The sequence below is a fragment of the Pseudopodoces humilis genome, chromosome 23 (assembly GCF_049639895.1).
Source record: "Pseudopodoces humilis isolate 2021_Gansu_Grassland_sample_001 chromosome 23, ASM4963989v1, whole genome shotgun sequence".
NCBI classification, from domain to species: domain Eukaryota; kingdom Metazoa; phylum Chordata; class Aves; order Passeriformes; family Paridae; genus Pseudopodoces; species Pseudopodoces humilis.
The window spans coordinates 2,517,401-2,536,904 of record NC_142222.1 but is presented as its reverse complement, the minus strand read 5'-3'; the positions used below and the strand labels follow the sequence as shown (position 1 = coordinate 2,536,904).

Here is a 19,504-nt window from a genome sequence, read left to right as displayed (position 1 = left end):
TTTTACACTGTTTCTTTCCCCAGCAGGTTAGAAAACGTCACTGTTTTGCAAAAGGAGTCCAGTTTGTTGATGCTTTAGAAGTTTATCATCAGAGAAAAAATGGAGAGCTGACTGTTCACTCTGAAAAAAGCATGAAAACCACTACTTTTTCTCCCCAAACAGTGAGTAATTCAGGAATATTTTTTACATCAGGAGTGTTAGTTGAAGAACCATTTTAAACTATATTTTATGTGAAGGGGTTATGCATGAAATGCAGCTTAATGAAGTTTGAGCAAACATTGTAGTTAATGCAAATGTTCCCCAGTGTTTTGGGTTTTATTTCCATTTTCTGTAACAGAAGCGTCACATCAGAAGGTAAGATACAGCTTTTTGCCTGCTTCTGCAGCTTTTTACCTGTTTCTGCAGCTTTGTTAGGCATTTTCTGCGTTTCTTACTGTTCAAAAATAGATTTTACATAAATGTTTGTTGGAGCAAAAGCAGTAGAAGAAGAAATGGGAGGCAGTAGAGAGCTGAGTGTGAGAGGCCAAGTTATGTTAGTGGTGTAGTAACCACAAAAGAAACCAAAAGCTATAGGATTACTATAAGATACTGGGAGATAAATATTTTCTTAACAAAAGTGAATCTGTGTTTTAGGCCATTTGATGGGAGGTAGTTTATATTAATTTTAGAAAGCTCTGTAGATTTTTGATTAAGATTTGAAATGCTTTGTGCCACTGAGCTTCAATTGGTAGTTTGAAATCCAAACGCCACCAGAGTGTGCTATTGATTTTCAAATAAAAACACCTTTCATCCTTCCTGATTGTAAAATTTCCTTTGGTACTTCGGTGTGGGTGCATGAAAAATCTGATTTAAAACTTCTAGAAATTTCTTTTCTAGAAGAAAATCGAAAACTAAACAGTATACTATTTGCTACATCTTTAGAAAGAAGTAGCCTAAGAAGAAAGAAAGGGAGTTATTTCTGTTTAAGTTTCTTTTTAAGGTTGAAAGAATAAGGTATTATTTTGCTGTGATGAACTTTTCCTTTAGCAGACTTAGAACTTACCTGGCATCAAGAAAATTGCAGAAAGTAAAGCCTTATTTCTCATTAGTAGATTTGAGCCTTAACTGCATTTAGTTCAGAATAGGAAGAGCATCACAGGAAAGCTGTTAGGTGTAAAAATGCTTTTCTAGTGTGACTTAGGAAAAGAAGTCAACAGAGCTGCTGTTCAACACTTCCCCTAATGGACTGTGTATTTAGGGTGGTACAATAATGTGGTAACAGCATCGTCCTGCTCACTGAGGCAGCCCTGCCTTTGAATAACCTGTGTTTTACAGTGGTCAATCCTCTGCTTAAAACAGATTTAGTTTCTTATCAAGTCCTGTTTATACTCCATGAGGGAGAATGGGTTGGTTGTTTTAAGAGCACGAGAGGTGCTGCCCAGCACTGCTGCATCACGACACCTGCAGATGTGTGGCTGAGGATCCAAACTGTTCTCAATTGCTCTCACTCCAGAGCCTGGGAATCCATCTCTGGCCCTCTGCTATTAACTCCTGCAAGGGAGGGCAGTTCCAGTGTGAGTTTAAAGGGGAAATTATACCCTCAGGGTACTCTCTTGATTACTTCTGTCAAAGCATATGGCCTGAGAAACTGGGGCAGCTGTGTTAAGGAATCCCCCATTTCTAGCAGGGAAAGAAAGTAAACAGTAAATGGAGAGCAGTGTAACAAACACTTGGGGTATCAAAAAACAACTGTGAAAAGAATCTGTCTTAATGTGCTAGCCCATTGCAGTTTAACATATTGCTTACAACCTGCACAATGGGGTTTGAGTGACTTCTGTTACACATTCCAGGGGACTGGCAGCCTGTTACAATCAGGGTCTGGACTCCAGAATGGGCTAATTTACCACGATGGGATGAAGAAAGTTGTGGATTTGTATTACATGCTCTCACCTGACACCGTATCTGATCCTTTTCCTGCTGATTGACATTTTGAATGAGCTCTTTGAAGCAAGTTCCAGCTTAATTAAAACGTTTGCTTGGTTAGCAGTGATCTGTGAAAGCCTGTGATAAATATTGAACTGGGTTCACCTGCTGGTGACTGGGGGAGGATAAACAGCTGCTTTGTGTGCTTTAATCAAGAGGCTGCAGCAGCAGCAGAATATGGGGCTTTCTGAGAGCTTCCAAAGGAGCAGTTGAAAAGCTCTGCTAATGTCACTGCTGATATCTCCTTAGATTGTGCTTGTGTGATATTTCACACAAGAGACATTCACTGCTGCAGCATTCAGGTGGCTTTGTAACTGGAAAATGTAGATGGAGATATGAAGAACTCCTCTTACCTCTTTGTGTTTCAAAGATCACAGCCCTAGTGTTTGTTTAGCTCTATTTTACACACAGGACAGGGTGGTGGACTTGATTATTCCTTTCTTAATCAGACTTCCACGTTTTTGCCATATAAATATTGATGTGATAGGCTGTTTTATCTAGCCTTGACAGAAGTACAAACAAGCTGCATTAGCCTAAGGTCCATATAGGCTGATACCTGATCTCTAATGGCATCTGCTCCTGGGTGTTTCTGGTTAAATACTGCAGAAAGTACAGGAGGATCTTTTTTTGCTCTCTTCCAAATGAAAATCCGTCTTTCGGATTCCAACAGCTGAAAACAGGTTTAGTTTTGAAGTCAGAGGATGCTAAGAAACACAATTCTGTTGTCTTAATATGAATTATTTCTAATCAGCCTTCTCCCCTAATTCTTTCACAGATAAATTGAAACATTTTCTAACTTTGTTACATCTTAACTCTGTGGTATGAGTGTAAAAATTTGTGTTTTGAGGCAACACTGCCAAGGAAACCCCTTGTTCATGGAGGATTTTCTTTCTTTCTGCTATAGGAATGGGAGAGGAACAGCACCTTAGATGTTGCTATACGATATCCACACTTGGTTCTTAGAGAAGTACAGAATTAAAATCGTTTGCCTTTAATATATTTTAAAGATGCATTTTAAGAATTCAAGTCCAAATTGACTCACTTGAGTAATGTGGAAAAAATATGAAGAACTCAACTTTTAAACTATGTTTTAACCAATTTTCTGAAGTTTTTCTTCATTATGAAGGACCTTCTAAAAAAGGTTTTATTTATTGATGTATTTGGGGCTGATGGTGTCTGTGGCTTTCAGAAATGCTGTGACTACTTCAGGCAGTTTTATTTCTTGACTACTTACTATAAAATCAGCCTGACTTTACAGCTTTCTCAATATTGTGGGTTTGAGTGTTTTTCGAACATAAAACTTTTTTCAAAGTTAAAGGTAACATTTTAGTACTGAAATAATGGCTAAAGTGCTTCTTAATGCCAGTATTATACCAACTCCAAACCTCTTAAACCAAACTTTTAAGCCCACCTGTAAAACACTGTAATTTATAAGCCTCACACATAAGAACACTTCATTTCTTTTTTATGAAAAGAATAATATCTGGTATTTTAAGCTCATCATAGGAGAACCTTCTGTTCATGTTTTTATATATTAATTTGAGCTGCATTTTCATGTTGTTCTAAGAACTCTTGCAAAACAGCTGCCTGATGGGTCCTAATATTTTTCTGTTTTTTGGTTTAGCATAGTGAAATATTAGCGGTGAAGTCTCATCTTGGTGTCCTGTGTATTGTTTTTCCCTCTGAAAACACAGTCTGACGGGTTAAAATTAAGAGATGGACGTGTTCTTAAAGGCCCTACGCAGTCACTGCTTCAGTTGAATTAATTTTTAGCTTGTAATGTGGTTTTCATTATTTCCAGGAGCAAAGCAGAATCTAACTGATAGAAATATCAAGGTAGCATTTGCATTGGAGCTTTCTGTGAGAGCACAGAGCTGGGCATTGCACGTATGTAACATATACCATATGTCAGCTGTTTCCTGCTTGCCTGGTGACAAGAGCCCCATTCATAACTCTTCTTTTTATCCTTTCAGTGAATAAGTAATTATTCAATATAGAAGGCAGGATATTTGGAACTGGCTATTTAATGTGGCAGCACAGGGTAATGAAATCTGCTGTTCCTGGCAACCTGAGAGGGGAATGTAACAATTCCAGCATGGGTGTAACTTTATCTGCTTTGAGGCCTGTTTATTTGGCACATCAGTGAACCTTTTATCCCAGTGAGTGGCAGCTCCAGAGGGTTACATTTACATGCTTTCTATCATGTATTGTAATATTTAATGGCAGACAAGGCTGAGTGGGGCTGAGGGAAACACGAACTTGCTTTTCCTTGGAGTGGAAGCTGAAGACAGCTTGATCCCCAGAATTGTGGTGTAACACGCAGCATGACTTAGCATTTGTTTAGAATGGATAATCTTACTGATACAATTCAAGGGAGGGAGGAGTTCTGCAGTGAGCAGCTACATGTTGTTACCTGCACTACCACCTGGAGCCCAAATACAAACTCTCTGACACTGGGAGAACTCTTTATTTTTCATGAGAGGTGTGTTTGGACATGGTTACACTTGAGTTCCTTGTTTCCTATGTGTCTCTTCAAATTCGTTATGACAATTTCATGTCAGTTGTTTCAGTATGTAATGTTCTGAATGATGGTGCTTCTCAGGAAATAAAAAAAAAAGGCTTTGAACAAATGTTTTACAGGATTAGGTTCTGTTTAGAATTATTCCCTGTGTTTCTTTTATTCTCCTGGTTACTTGATGGCCTTTGGCAGAATGGCACAGCAAACATGTTTCTAATGGAGAGTGTGTGGTGTAGTCTGTTTTATCTGCACACAGAGTTCCTGAACTGTCTACAGTTCTTCTGCTTGCTTTAAGGAAAAAAAATTATTTTGAGTATCTGCTCCAAGTTTTCTTCATTGAAGGTTTTGGACTCTTGCTCTATAACAGGAGTGTCCTGAGCTTGTCCTGAGCTGAAGTTTCAATGTGAGAAGCTTTATTTGCATTATTCACATGTGTAAATATTCCACTGGATTAATAATTCTTTCTGGTTGAATTGTGATAAAATTGTGATTGCTGGAAGGTTTTCTTTTAGGGATTTCCAGGCACAAGGATGTGGTGCTTTAACATTTTAGAACTTTTTGCAGCCTGATAGGCAGCCCTGGTGACTGAACCAGCTATCCCAGAGGACACTTTCCAGACCATAAACAGATTTAGCACATTCATCTTACAGTGGGATTTTGTGAATCATTTTTTTGTCTTGGTTTGCAGCCTCCTGGCCCTTGCACTGAGTGTTCCTGTTCTTCTGGGAAAGAACCTGATAAAGATCCCAGTCACACAAAGAAGAAAGAAAATGGAGATCAGTTGTGTGTTCCCAAGATTTTTTTTGGGACACGAACACACAAGCAAATTACCCAGATCAGCAGGGAGCTGAAGAGGACAGCATATTCCTGTGCCCCCATGACAATCCTTTCCAGCAGGGATTATACCTGTATTCATCCAGTGGTGTCCAACAGTAGTAACAGGAATGAAATGTGTGTAGAATTGCTGGAAGGAAAACATGTGAGTAGTTTTGTTTGAGAATATAAGCATTCATTAAACAAAGATTTAACAGCTGGAATAAGTAGCATTTTATGCTTCTTTATATTATGTTGGTTAAGTGCCACCTGGTGACATTAAAATTCAATATTAATTGTTAGAAATTGTAGCAATACTGCAAAACCATACCATGATAGGAATAAGACTTATGACTGTCAGGTTAACACTGTAATAAGACTTAAATTATTTCTGGGTTTATAAATGAAGAAGAAAGAAGTGTCCTTTGTTGATGTATGTTTTAGAAACATGGATTTAGCTGACATGAGGTGTTACTGTCTGGCATAAAAAGCAGCTGTTGGAAATGTTTCCAAGAAATAGCCAAATGCATGGAACACTGGAAGATTTTAACCTGCTTGGTTTTTATTATTTCTTGTACCCACTAAGTCTCTACACTTTGCTTTCAGGGCAGGTCCTGCTCTTATTACCACGGTGTTCACAAGCTCAGTGAGCACCATGCCCTGCAGCCTGCCAGTGTGTACCAGGCCTGGGACATTGAAGACCTGGTGAGCCTGGGCAGGAAGCTTCGTGCCTGTCCCTATTTTGCAGCCAGAGAGCTCATGGTGGGGGCAGACATCGTGTTCTGTCCTTACAATTATCTCCTGGACCCACAGATCCGGGACAGTGTAAGTATATTGCTGAGAAGTGGCAAGAGCTGAAGTTAAAAAGAAATTAACCACTGAATATTATGTTTCTGTGGTTAGCTGAGATCCCATTCATTTCCAAAAAGCTACAAAGTAACTCCTGGGGATTTTCCCCCTTGCATATTTTCTAGGTTATTGAAATTGATTCAAAACATGAAAAGCTTAATTTGCCCTGTGATGCAGAATATGCATTCTTTAACAGGATCCTGTTAGTTGCTGTTTCTCATGTCTTTCACTCTGTTTTACTAGACAATAATTTTATTTTTTAGATGGACATTAAGCTAAAAGACCAAGTAGTCATTTTGGATGAAGCCCACAACATTGAGGACTGTGCTCGGGAGTCCGTGAGCTACGGGGTTACCGAGAGCCAGCTCCGGGCTGCCCGAGAGGAGCTCGATTTCATGGTCAACAACAACATCAGGCAGAAGCATCATGAGCCCCTCCGAGCTGTGTGCTGCTCCTTGATAAAGTAAGGCAACTTTTTTATTGCTTTATATCAATTAATATTTGTTAAAATTACCTTTAGATTCCCTTTGGTGGTATAAGTTACTCTGTTACATCAGATAAAGTGCAACAAAGGTACACTTAAAACTTACGCAGTTGTTTGATTTGTGTTCTTTTGAGGAATCCACAAGGTTTGATCTATTAAAAAAACTACCTGTCTCGCATAGAAATGTTGAAGTTTTCTTTTACAAAATCTTGTGCTCTTGAATGATGTGCTGCTCTTTATGGGGCTTTCTTGGACTCCTGGTTTATAAAGCACAGTATGAAAATTTTCCTAAGATGGATTTTTGTATTTCACACATTTGTTTGCTTATTTGATAAATAATAATAGCATTATTTTGTCAAAGAATTAATTAGGTCACATTTATAGGATGCTTTCAGAACTTTGGACAGGAAGTATTTGGAACAGGTTAAATCTGTTCTTAGAATCAGATTGGAATCCTCTGAATTCTTCATAGTTGAAAGCAAATTTGTCAGTCATGCCCTTTGTTTTCCCTGGGAAACAGCTTCCTGAAAGGGGACAAGCTGAACATAGGTTGAAAATCATGAGAGAAGATGTAACAAAAGCAAATGGACAGAAGCCTAGGAAGAAACAAGAGGTCCAGGGCAAAATCTTTTGGGTGAAGTAGAAGATCAAAGTCAGCAGAAAAAAGTGAATAATGCTCCAAGTGGCTTTGCAGTTAACTGAGTTCTGCTTCAGTGTGTGCAGTATCTTCATTTTGTTGCAGTGGACTGTGCAGCACAGCACAGGAGGTGTTCACTCTCCCATCCTCACTCTCCTCTCAGAGTTAATGTTTGTGTCACACAGAGACAAGGGACTTTTTCTGCTTGGCAGAAGCCAATTCCCCTACCTTGGATATTTCAAATGTTAAACTTTAGTAAAAGACAAGAACAGCATGGCTGAAGATTTGATTGCCTCAAGCTTTTTAACCTTATCAGGAAAACTAAGGTTGATTGTCTTGGCAAATCTGCCAGCAGCATGAAAAGCAGTTGCTGGAAAGCAGAAGACTGGGTGTAAATAGCCAGTTATAGGTAAAATGTCCCTGCACGGTGACATGACTGCCAAATGCATGGGGAGCTAGAAAAAAAAAAATAATAAAAAAAATCTTATTTTGCTTCTAAAGATCCTGGGCCCTCATTCCAGAAAGCACTTAAGGATGGGCTTGGTGCCACAGAGGTGCTGCAGTGACCTTTGTGAGGAATTTGCAGATAGACCAGTGGAGGTGTGCTGGCAGGCTCTGCTGCTGAGATGCACATTTAGCAGCGCTGATCACTTTGTTCAATGGAATATGCTGTGTCAACAGTGGAATTTTCTGGTAGTGAGGGAAGCAGCAAATACTCTTCCTGGAATTGAAGGCATGTGTGCAACATGCATTCATTCTTTTCCTGGAAATACTGCATACATCAATTTTCACTTCAAAACCAAAGATACCTTTCTGGGAATCAAGCTAATTTTATTTATGCTTCCTGCCTAGCTCTCAAAATAATTTAACAGGCTTTGCAAGTAAATGCTTTAATGTTAGATGGAATTTATTTGAGAATTTTGGGTGTTTTTTGGTGATATTTGGCCATTGTTTCAAGTCTGTATTTGCATTTATTATTTCAAGAGTATGTGATGGTGTTTGAAGTTCATAATAGGGAAACATTTTATATTTCCTGAAGTGTTTTACCCATTGTAAATCTGTTTAATTGCTGTCATAGGGGCCTTGTCCTAATTTCAGTTCCAGGTCTTTTTGATGCTACATTTGAGGAATTGGGGCCAAATTTTGTCTGTGTTGGTGATCAGCATTCCTTAATGAGATAAAGCAAATTATAGCCAAGGAAGTGATGGTTGTGGCAATATTGGTGGTGTTTTGTTTGCATTTAACCTGGCAGAAGGGAAGTTATATTTTAATTATTCCATGGATCAGATTATTTGTGGTGACAGGGCAGGAAATCTAGAACTGAAACAGTCCCAGAGCCTTGCTCTTGAGTTGATAATGATGAACTGGCTTTGCAGGTAAATATTTTGAGCTGTTGCAGCACTGACAGCTGTCTTTTTGATGCCTCCTGCCTTTTGATGGAGCAGACAGCTGCAGCCTTTCCTGGGAGGGAAGGAGCTGCCTGCTTTTCTAGCCAGAGACGAGGTCTTGTGGTACTGCAGGGATGAAGGAGGACATGCTCACTCAGAGAAAATTCCAGCTCTGCCACAAATGAGATGATCTCCATGTTTAGCTCATGCTTTTAGCAGTCAATCACATTTTGCATTGTATTACAGTTATAATTCTGCTTCAAGCAGCAGTTGCCAATACCTGTGGGTAGGTTTAAATGTTTTCTGTTGCCCCACTTTCCCTTCCATGTGAAAATATGAAAAGTGTTCATTTCATGCCTCAGGATTTGTTTTTAATTGGAAAGTCTGCACTTGACAGGGATGATAAACCAACCTGCCGCAACTGGAGTAGTGATGAGTGGCTTTAGATATGCAGCAGAAGTCTTGCTTGAATGAGCCTGATATCTCATAAGAGGAAATTATATTTTAATTCCTTTTCTTTATTATCTATTATATAAATATGTGGGGAGAAATTTTCTTCTCATTTCAATGAACTGCATCTAAAGCAGTTCCATAGGAGTTCAACAGAGAAAAACAGGCATAAAGAAAAAGCAGAATCTCTCTCCTTACACGTAGTAAAACATTTATCATCATCTTAGAAGTCTGTTGCAATTTTTGAGGTTTGCTTTGTACGTGCAAAGTGTCTCTAAATCTCTAAAATCAATGCTGAAATGATTTCTGCCTTTCTCTCTTTCAGCTGGTTGCAGGAAAGCTCTGGGCAGCTGGTGGAGAGAGCCTATGAAACTGCCTGTAAAGTGTGGAGTGGCAAAGAAATGCTCAACTTTTTGCACCAAATGGGAATAACTGGGATTACTTTTCCCATTTTACAGGTAATGTTGTATGCTGTATAAATGAGCACCACCATGTATAATATTGGTGGTGTTAAAATCTTAAAATGCACATAAGTTAAATGCAAACAGATAATTTCATTTACTGCAGTACTGAAAATTGTCTGAAAATGATTCCTGATGAAAACCAGGAGTAATCCACCCGAGCTACTGGAATTTGTGGAGAATCAGTGGTTTGAGGGATAAAATTGCTCATGTACAATTATTTTAATTGAACCATTGAGCCAGTGATATTTTTGCCTGTTCTATCCAGATGCATTTTTATTGAGTGCTGAAATATTTTCAAGTTTATCCCTCCTTTCTGTGTAAGCCAGATATGTTAAAAGCATTGTTAAAAACTGAAGGTATTGTTCCCTTTCCCATGGCCCTTCTTTGCCCCTTTCCCTCTGACTTTGAGTATTTTAAATTAACTTTTAAAGCAGTGAGCTTACAGTCTTGTATCTCTATTAACTTTGGTTTGGAGAGGATACTTAGAATGTTATTAATATGGAATTTGCCTCTTGCAGAAACATCTTGTTGCTGTCCTGGAAAAAGAAGAAAAAGTGTCAATGCATGGGAGAGAGGAACTTATTGGGGTGCCAGTTGTGAGCCCTGCAACACAGATCGTGCTCAAAGGCCTGTTCATGGTCTTTTCCTGTCTCTTTAAAGAGAACAGCAGGTCAGGCCTAACATTTATGAGCTGAATGCTCACAATTTGATTGTTTAATTGTAATTTTTACTGATATTTCTCTCTATATATAGGTTTGCAGATGATTACAAGGTTGCTCTACAGCAAACTTACACCTGGTTGACTGAAAACCAACGTGATGATGCAGATTCAGGTTCCTTCTTCACAAGGCCCAAGCACAAAAAGAGTTCAAGGCAGAAAACCCTTGTCCACATGCTAAATTTTTGGTGCTTGAACCCTGCTGTGGTGAGCTGACTGATGAAAGGCTAAAATAATCTGAGTGATAACAAATGCACATCAGATTTGAAAGGGATTGTGTTGATTTTCTAAATTCCTGCTGTTCTTTCTCCCACCTAGGCTTTTTCTGAGTTAAATGAAGTTAGAACAATTGTTCTGACATCAGGCACACTCTCTCCCATGGATTCCTTTTCCTCAGAGCTTGGTGTGAAGTTTTCCATTCAGCTGGAGGCAAATCATGTTATCCGGAATTCCCAGGTAAAGTGGGCATGGCTGTTCCCTCTCCTGAGCAATAATGTTGCCCATGGTACAAAAACCAATTAAAAGTGATAGCAAGCCCATTCTGTCAGTTAAAAGAAAGGTCCAGACTCTTGCTTGGCTTAATGCAATGGAAAACTCAAATTTATTCAGTTTTCAAATGAATAAAGAGGCAATTTTTAGACAATTTCCCTGGAGAAGTTGCTTGTGCTATATTGGTAACAGCCACCTCATATCAATTACTGCACTTCAGGTACTGAAATGAATTTAAGAAATATCTCAATATATCTTTCACTCTTAAAATTTCATTATTGGACCTGATGTGATTTATCCAGCCTGGTTTAGAATTAACTTTCTCCATGTGGAACACGCCAGGTTTGGGTCGGCACGATCGGAGCGGGCCCCAACGGGCGGAAGTTGTGCGCGACGTTCCAGCACACGGAGACCTTTGAGTTCCAGGATGAGGTGGGAGCACTGCTGCTTTCAGTCTGTCAGACAATTGGCCAAGGAATTTTGTGCTTTTTGCCATCCTATAAGGTAAAGAAATCTGAATTCCCGTCCTTTCCCTATCACACACATTTGAAAATGCATGGTGTGATCTGCTTTATCCATCAACATACAGAAATGTTTATCAAATGAATGTATTGCAATAACACAGCAAGATTGTATTATTTCTTGTCATTCAGGTTTGTTTTCATGAGCAAACATATTTGGTCTTTCTCAACAGATGTACTTATTAGCACAGACAATAATTTCAATTAGCATTGCCATAAAACCAGCCAGATCCATAATTTTTCCTGATGTTGTTTTCCTGAAGGTTTAGGAATTGTTTATTAAGAAAAAAATTAAAAATCACATAATGAAATTATACTTTTTGTATAACTCAGAAGCAAGAATGCCTTTGCATGCTCTTTCTGTGCTATCAGAATGCAAAATTCCTCCAGTTAATTTCTCCTTCCCTTGTTTCTTGTTCCATTTCACTGCATTGGAGATTGGAGTGTATTTTTCTTTAGTCGGGGGAATTGCTCCCTGACATTGGCTGTAAAGAATCAAATTTCTCCATTTCAAACTATGTAATATCTGATTTCACTGACAACAGTTATCTAATTATGGTTAATCTGGATCTCCCAGTAGTTCTGCTTTCTTCTCTGTTTGTTTTTACTGTTGTTTATGGTCAGGAACAGGAATATAAACCTGCAAGGTAATTCTGTAACTCATTTTTCTTATACTACTTGCAAGAGTGTGACTTTTTAAATTTTGAACAATTATTTATGATTTTTAAAAATCATCTGAACAGACAAAACACAGAAACCTCTCAAAAAAATCTCTAAAAAAATCCTACCAAATGATTTAAAACCCCAGCATGATAGAAATAGAATTTCAGACCTTTCCCCTCATCCTTAAGGTTCCTAAATGGAGAATATTTTACAAAATTAAGTAAAAAGGGTTTTTTACAAATTCTTCATCATTTATTATTTAACTGGCAGGCTGCAAAGGGAGGGTTGTTTCTTGCCTAGATGTCTTTAGGAATTGGAGCCACAGTGCAATTCCTGACAGTAACCATTAGGTGACCACATCAGACCAGATAATATAAGCCCCTGAAAAAAGCAGATTACTGACCATAAATTTATTTAATCTCGCAAAACTTTGCACTTCCATGGAAAGGAAATGATCTGGCAAGAAATCTCCAATTTAAGAATTTAACTGGAGCATCTTTCAGTTTCCAGCATTATCTTTCCAAGTGTGTCATGTTGGAGAATTGATCTTCCATATCCAGACCTGACAAATATTTATGAAATTTTTTATGAGAATAGTAATGTGAATTGCAAGTACAGAGAGACTTTGTAATGACATTTAATAAAGGAGGAAAACAATTGCTGGCCAGCTCTGGAACCTTCCCCCTCCCTGCCCTTCTGCCTCGCTGAAAGGTCACCCTGCACATGCTGAGTGTTCTGTTCTTTGTAGGAACACTCCCTGGGCCCAGCAAAGTATTGATAAATAGAAATTGCAGACAATTGAAGGGTGATATTTTAAAATCACATTGCCAATATTTTTCTATGGATGCCCTTTTTCTTCCTACGCCTTTTATTTGGGATTGTGTTGCCTTTATGTCCGAGATTAATATGTTGAAAATACAGAATAATGTAAGCAGTATTAGTACAGGGAAAACAAGGTATTGTTCTTTCATCATCATACAGAATATTTGCATTTCAAAAGTGATTTTCACAAGAAATTGCTGCCTCTCTTTAAAAAGCTGCAGCCTTCAAAAGAATTTTTTAAGGCTGTCAAGATCTGATTAATACACATGTTCACGGACCTCACTATTATGAGTTAAGCAGATTTTTTTGATGGCTCAATCTGTTTTATGAATTGAAGTTTCAACTTTGGAATAAGTGACAAATAAAGGTTTTTTTTCTGGAAAAAAACTTCTTTCTTTTATCTGGAAGGCTGAGGACAGTGCTCTGAATTTTAAGTACTTTCTATCCAGGTAAGAGATAATGGAGCTGCAATTTAGTTTGGTATGTACATTGGATTTCAGTTTGGAATTACTACCTGAAATGTGAATGGGGAAAAAAGCAATAGTAAAGAAATTTCCCTTTATCTTAATCACGTATTTGAATAAATACATTTTTAATTAGAGTGACTGTTTAAGACATATGTATGGCAAATATATGGAGTTAATGCAGTGGGGGAAAATATATGTATGGGCAAACAACCCATCAACTGTACATCTCCACATTTGATAGCTGTCTGTTATGAACAACTGTGACAGTTCATGTGGGATAATTCACAAACAACATGGAATTTTTTAGTGTCATTGTTGGAGTTGTGGCATGTTGTCTTTTTTAAAAATCCGTTTGATCTTAACATTCACTAAATTCCAAACCTCCATCATTTTTAAGGCTCCTAAAACCGGTGATACTATGCAACAAAAATGCATTTATGTGAAAATCAGTAGCAACTCCAGCAAAAAACACTCTATAAAAGAGAATATCAGAAGGTGAAAAGATTGCTCAGAAATCTAAGATGCTTTTAAACAAGATTAAGATAAGGCCCATTAGGGCTCATGTTGCCAACCTGTCTGCATTAAGATATATCTTGCCTGGTGCCTGCATCTTGGATGATTCATTCAATATGTGTCATATCAAAGTCAGACTCTCCAGCAAGGAGAAAAATGCTAATGCTTATAAATTTTGGTGATAATCCATCATGATGAATTAACTGACCTTTCTTAGTAGCTTTTTTTTTTTTTTTTAACAAAACAAGCTTTGGACAATGATGTTAATGTTGGTTTGGTTTGTTCTCTGAGGCATAGTTGATTAATTTGGATCTGCTAATTGAGGAGTCATCACTTGGAAGCAAAATTTTTACAGTTTTAGCTGAAAAGGGTTTGAATGAGTATTTTCAACAGGAAAACTTAGGAACTGATAAGAATTCTCTGCTTGAAAACTTGAGCTTGTTGCAGGGAGGTTGGACTGGATCCTATTTAAATGTTCCTTGCAACCCAAACTGTTTCATGATCATGGAGTAGTGGCACAATTAGCGTAAATTAGCATATTGATGATTAATGCTGCATTGCACTGGCTGTTTTCCTTGAGAATTTTGAGGTAAGGTTATAGTGATGACACCCAGCAACTTTTGCCACTTGCAAAAATAAATGCTAAATTTCACAGCTGGGTTTTTATCTGTCTCATAACTTCAGGAGCTGCTAGTTCAGAGTTCAAGCTCTGTCAGTCTCATCCCATTTTCCTGCTCTCTGGGGCTGATGATGTTTTCTGGAGTGGGAACAGCCAGGATTGGGTGACAGCAAATCCCTTTGGGCTGGAACTCCTCTCTTTGTTGCTTGGCTCCCTCTCCCTGTGTCAGGTATCCACCAAACCTGCAGAGGAGTCTCAGGCAGGTGTTTGCCCTTGTGCTGACAAACCGCTCTTGGCACCCTCCCACAGCTCCAGATAGGCAGGAATTAACAATATTAATTAACTCTGAGCAGTGTGGAGCTGATTTCAACAGACTGAGAATCTTCAGGTTCAGGGGAGTTATTTGGAATCAACAGGAGGGGCCTCAGTTTAACCTCTAGCCGTGTCCATGTGGATTGAAACCCTGGCCTGATGTAAATGTGGCACCCTCAGATATGACAGGCTGAGGGAGGGATATCATTTCATGATTAATTCTCAATGTCTGGCTCTTCTTCATTTCAGACAGAGCCTTTTCTTATTGAGATACATGAGACTGGTAAAAATTCTTGCTTTTAACAAGTGTTTCAGTAACAGACAATGAATAGAACTCTGAAAAGACAATATTTTCATTTCTAAAACTTTCCTGAAACATGGGTTTGTAAATAAATGATAAGAAACCCATTTTTTCTGCCATCAATAAAACAAACAATGCTGCTTTCAGACAACTTTTACTTATTTAATAAATTACTTCAATAAATTTCCAAAGGATGGTAGTCTGTTTAGCCCAGCCTATTAAAAGCATTAAGATTTGAGCGCTGGCTGTTAAAATGGGTAAAATGGCAATATCACAAAGTTAAACAAATGCCAAAAAACATTTTCCAGAGTACTGGGATTGTAACAATACCATTAATGAGGGCAAAGAGGTTTTAATGCAATTTGCACATTCTAAAGTTTCAAAAAGAGGTTTTGAGTTAGTGCATTATTAATGTTCTGAACATCTGGAACTATGTAAGAGCCACAGACATTGAGCAAGTGCAGGGTTTCCCCACTAGGTCTGATGCTGACTGATTTCCTCCCCAGCCAAAAGCTTGTTTTTAGAAGTTTGAGACAGTAAAATGACAATATCCAGATAAGAGAGAAACATTCCACAGCGTCTTTGCTCGTATTGTGTACAAAGGAAAAATTTGAAACCATTAGGTTCATGCAGTTAAAAGGTGAATTTGAAATTAAATAGGAAAATAGTTCTTTGCACTGCAGATGGTGCTCTGAGGAATAAGTTCCATAAAAAGGCTGAACTTTTTCTGTTGGGTGTATTTCTGTATTATATGCAGGAATAAATGCTTCATCAAGAGTAATATTCTCCTTGATGTTTCTGTTGACAGCTGTAGGAGGGCTTTGAAGAGGATATTTACACCTGTGTGTAAATATTTGCAGGGTGTAGGGATCTGTTTGTGTCATTTATGGCAGAAATTTCTTCTTTAACGTTACATCAACATTAACTTTCTGCATAATTTTAGTGTTAGAGAATGTAATGGACACAGTTACAGCCTCAAAATGCTACGGGAAACGAGAATGTTTCAATGTCTCATCCAATTTTAGATGTTTTGACTGCAGTTAATGCCCAATATCCCTGGGATGGAAAGGAAGAGGCCTTTAAACAGGTTTGGCATTTCAGGGGTAGGTTACGAAATAATTGTAAATTAATAATGATGCTCACTTTCTGCCCAGCTTTGCTTTCTGCTCCCGAGGGAGAGGTTTTCTCTTTCTCCAGAAGCCTCATTTGTGTGAGCCAAACAGCTGCAGTGGTGCTGTGGCAGCGGCTGAGAGACCCCAACGCTGCAGAGGGCTTTAGGGACAGAGTCCTGGCACCCTTCAGCCTCAAAGTTCTGCCGAAAAAAAGAGCAGGGTGAGAGAGCAGTAATTAAACAACCCTGAGGAGCATCTGGGGCTTGGAGCACTGGACTGAGCCGTGCCCTGGGAGGGCCAGGAGCTGTTTTGGTGCTGCCCCTGAAAGGGCTCTGACACCACAGTGACCTTTGGGGTTTTATTTCTCTTTGGAGGGAAAGGCTCCTTGCCAGGTTTAAAGCTGGTCCTTTATTCTTCCTCTGTTGAAAATCTGAGGGAGGTAATTTCTGTCTGATGGGCTATGATTTGGCAAAAATGTGCTCTAAAAAAGTGAATTCTAATGGCTCCCAAATTATTCATTTCAACATTTGCACCTAATAAATGTAGATAGAATTTCATTTTACTTGTCTATTATTATTTCTTCCATGCTTGCTTTTTTGCTCTTCCCCTGCACTGGTAGTTCTCTTTTTGAACTTTATCTCAGCTTCTTTTTATTTTATGGGGTTTTATTCCCCATTAATCATATACAGTATCTACTTTCAGTTTAATTCTCTATTTTCCATCATTTCAATATCAGTCATATAAACTGTCTTGCTGTTGAGACTCTCCCAGTCATCCAAAAATACAATTATCTGAGGTGTCTTCTGAGAGCTCCAAGAGCTCCTGTAAATCTTAATGTGATTCCTGAAGTCTACAGTTTGCTTTTCCCATTGTCTTGGGCATAGAAATGTCTGCAAAAATCCCTGTGTGGGAGGGAAGATTTTAACCATTCCCTCACAACACTTTGCTCTGCTTTGAGCTGTTGTGAAATTACTTTAAATAGAAAAAACAGTAGCAGAAGGAATGATAAACTCCATACAACAATAATTGGAATGAGAGTTTTTGTATAACCAGGTATATAATATTTATCCTTAATGTCATCATTTCAATCCAACTGCGCCAAACTAAATTTGCAGATGGAGCTGGCAGGATCTTTTCTTGTGGAATTACAGAGACTACAGCAAACTCACAGCCAGAATAGTGCTGGATTCTGCAAAGGAATAACTGAAGTGTTGGATAGCTGAAGTTCTCCTAAACTTTAATGATTTATTAGAAGGTTTTAATTTAGAATTCTTTGACCTTGAGTTGTCTGAGTTTTGTTATTTTTTGTGGTTGTTTTTTTCCGCCACTGCTTGGTTACCAACTGCGGGCCAAGATAAAATTTTATCTTTGGGGATGATAACTGACAATCTGGATAATTGCAAAATGTGTTTTCCTTCTTAAATAGTATGACAGGATCATAGATGTACAGACCAATTATGGAATGGTTTTCCTGATTTCTGGGAAATTGGAGACAATCCAAATGTTAGGGATGCTTTGAGACCTTGGAGGAGATTATCCAGGAGCCTGTGGCTGAATGAGCAGGTTCTTCCCCCTTTCCCTGTGACTTTTCTTGTGCTACTCTCTGGATCTTCTGAGCAAAGGAAAAGTTTTTATCCTTTTTATTCATTTTTTTTCCTAGTTAGTTTCCAGGTGGCTTTGTGAACTGTGGTGGCTCATCAGGAGGTCAGAGAAGTGTCAGAGACAGCTCAAGGGAAGAGCAATTGCACATTCCAAGATCATCCTTTTTCATTTTCAGTCTCAGGGATGAAACATTTTCTTGTTTCTATTTATTTTTAATATGTTTTCCAGTGATTGACTGTAATTGGAGAATCTATAAAGATCCTCCTTTAGAAATCCTGATTTTTTTCACTGTGGCTGATGTTCTGATGCTGGTGGTGTGAGTTTGCAGCATCCTTAACTGGCTCTGTCTGACTGGGAATTAACCAAATAACTGGAGAGGCACTCAGGTGGATATTCTGGGTGACTGGAGATATGGGTGAGGTGATATGAAAGGAATGCCCTGTTGTGACTCCTGGTGCTGTGCAGAGCCTCAGCAGCAGTGGGATTGGAGCTGTTTGCTGTCCCTGCCCTGAGACCCTTTCCCACTTTGTTCCTCCTTGTGCTGGAATGTTCCCCTCGGCCCAGGGGAAATTCCCACGTGTGCTTTGGGTCCCACATTTTCTTTTTGAATTCCAGCCTGCAAAGAATGAACAGACACACTGCTCATGACTTGCTGAGCTGCTGTGATGACCAGCAAGGGCTGTGCAATAATTCAGGTGCCCTGTGGCACTTGCTTTTTACACAGAGCAGCTCCTTGCTGCTGGTGCTGCTCGTCAGATAAAGCCCAATCTGGAGCGACAGTCGTGGCAGATTATTGGATATTATGTCTAAAAAAATTATCTGCCATGCTGGCAGATGAGTGTTTGGCCTGTGAATTTCACACCCTGAGAGTTGGGCCGTTTAATATTTTATTGCACTGTTAATTTAAATACCCTGAGCAGACAGCATCAGGAAAATAAACGAAAAATGTATTATTGTTTCTCACTTCTGAGCTCTGACTTGTCAAAGTGCTGCAAGCTGAATTGTTGTAGCTCGTTAACACATGCTCCAATTTCCCTTGTAATTAACACTTGCTGCTTGCATATTTTTCCTCCATTTAAGTAGGAACTGCATTGAAAATAAGTTTTCACAGTCAAGAAGTTTGCACTCTGTGAATGATGGAGTCCTAATAGTAAATAACAGAGTGAACATGTCTTTTTCCTCAGGAGCCTTTAATGAAAGGGAAAGAAAGCAGTTGTGAACAGGGAATAATATCCATAAGCAACATTATTCTAAAAAGGTGTGTCCTGCCCAGGTTATTTAAACATTAATGCTGTTCTGAACCTTTACAACCTGCAGAATTTTTGGTCCCTTTGCCATGTCTGTGAAAGATTCCATGCCTGATGTGGGAGAGATGTGACTTCTTCATGTGTGAAAACACCAGATATGAGAGAAAATAACTGGAAAGGATTTATTTAGGGAGCATGTTCTGCATCAGCAGTGTAACAGCTCATACAAGAATCTGAATACTAAATGAATGGAAAGGAATACTTGGGCTATTTTAAATTCAGAGAAATTTGACATCACTGGGGGGGTCTGGGACCCATGAACTTGTGTCTTAGAATAATCATGCCTTAGTTTTACCTCCTGATAGGGTAAGCAAATGTTCTTCTGTGTGAGAACATTTAATTAGTGAGTGATGTGTTCTAAAGAGTATTCATTGCCTTTTGATTCATTTTACAGCTCAGTAATAGACTAATTTTTAGCAAAAAAATTTCAAAACAAATAACTTGCAATGTGCTACGGTAAAAACTTTGTTTTCAGCTTTCACTTCCTATTTTT

The 19,504-nt window shown here is 38.6% G+C and overlaps 1 protein-coding gene across 3 annotated transcripts in view; it reads left to right on the top strand.

Annotated features, from left to right (window-relative positions):
* Window positions 1–19,504, top strand: part of BRIP1 (BRCA1 interacting DNA helicase 1) — a 49,713-nt gene that overhangs the window by 3,500 nt on the left and 26,709 nt on the right. For 2 of the 3 annotated variants that reach the window (XM_088066273.1, XM_088066274.1), the window contains exons 6-14: window positions 24–161; window positions 5,169–5,459; window positions 5,900–6,118; window positions 6,406–6,605; window positions 9,427–9,559; window positions 10,084–10,235; window positions 10,319–10,490; window positions 10,602–10,739; window positions 11,115–11,276. In XM_088066273.1, coding sequence (XP_087922399.1) covers window positions 24–161; window positions 5,169–5,459; window positions 5,900–6,118; window positions 6,406–6,605; window positions 9,427–9,559; window positions 10,084–10,235; window positions 10,319–10,490; window positions 10,602–10,739; window positions 11,115–11,276 — 1,605 coding nt within the window. The remainder of the gene's footprint in view (window positions 1–23; window positions 162–5,168; window positions 5,460–5,899; window positions 6,119–6,405; window positions 6,606–9,426; window positions 9,560–10,083; window positions 10,236–10,318; window positions 10,491–10,601; window positions 10,740–11,114; window positions 11,277–19,504) is intronic. The other variant, XM_014254889.2, reaches the window with a different exon arrangement.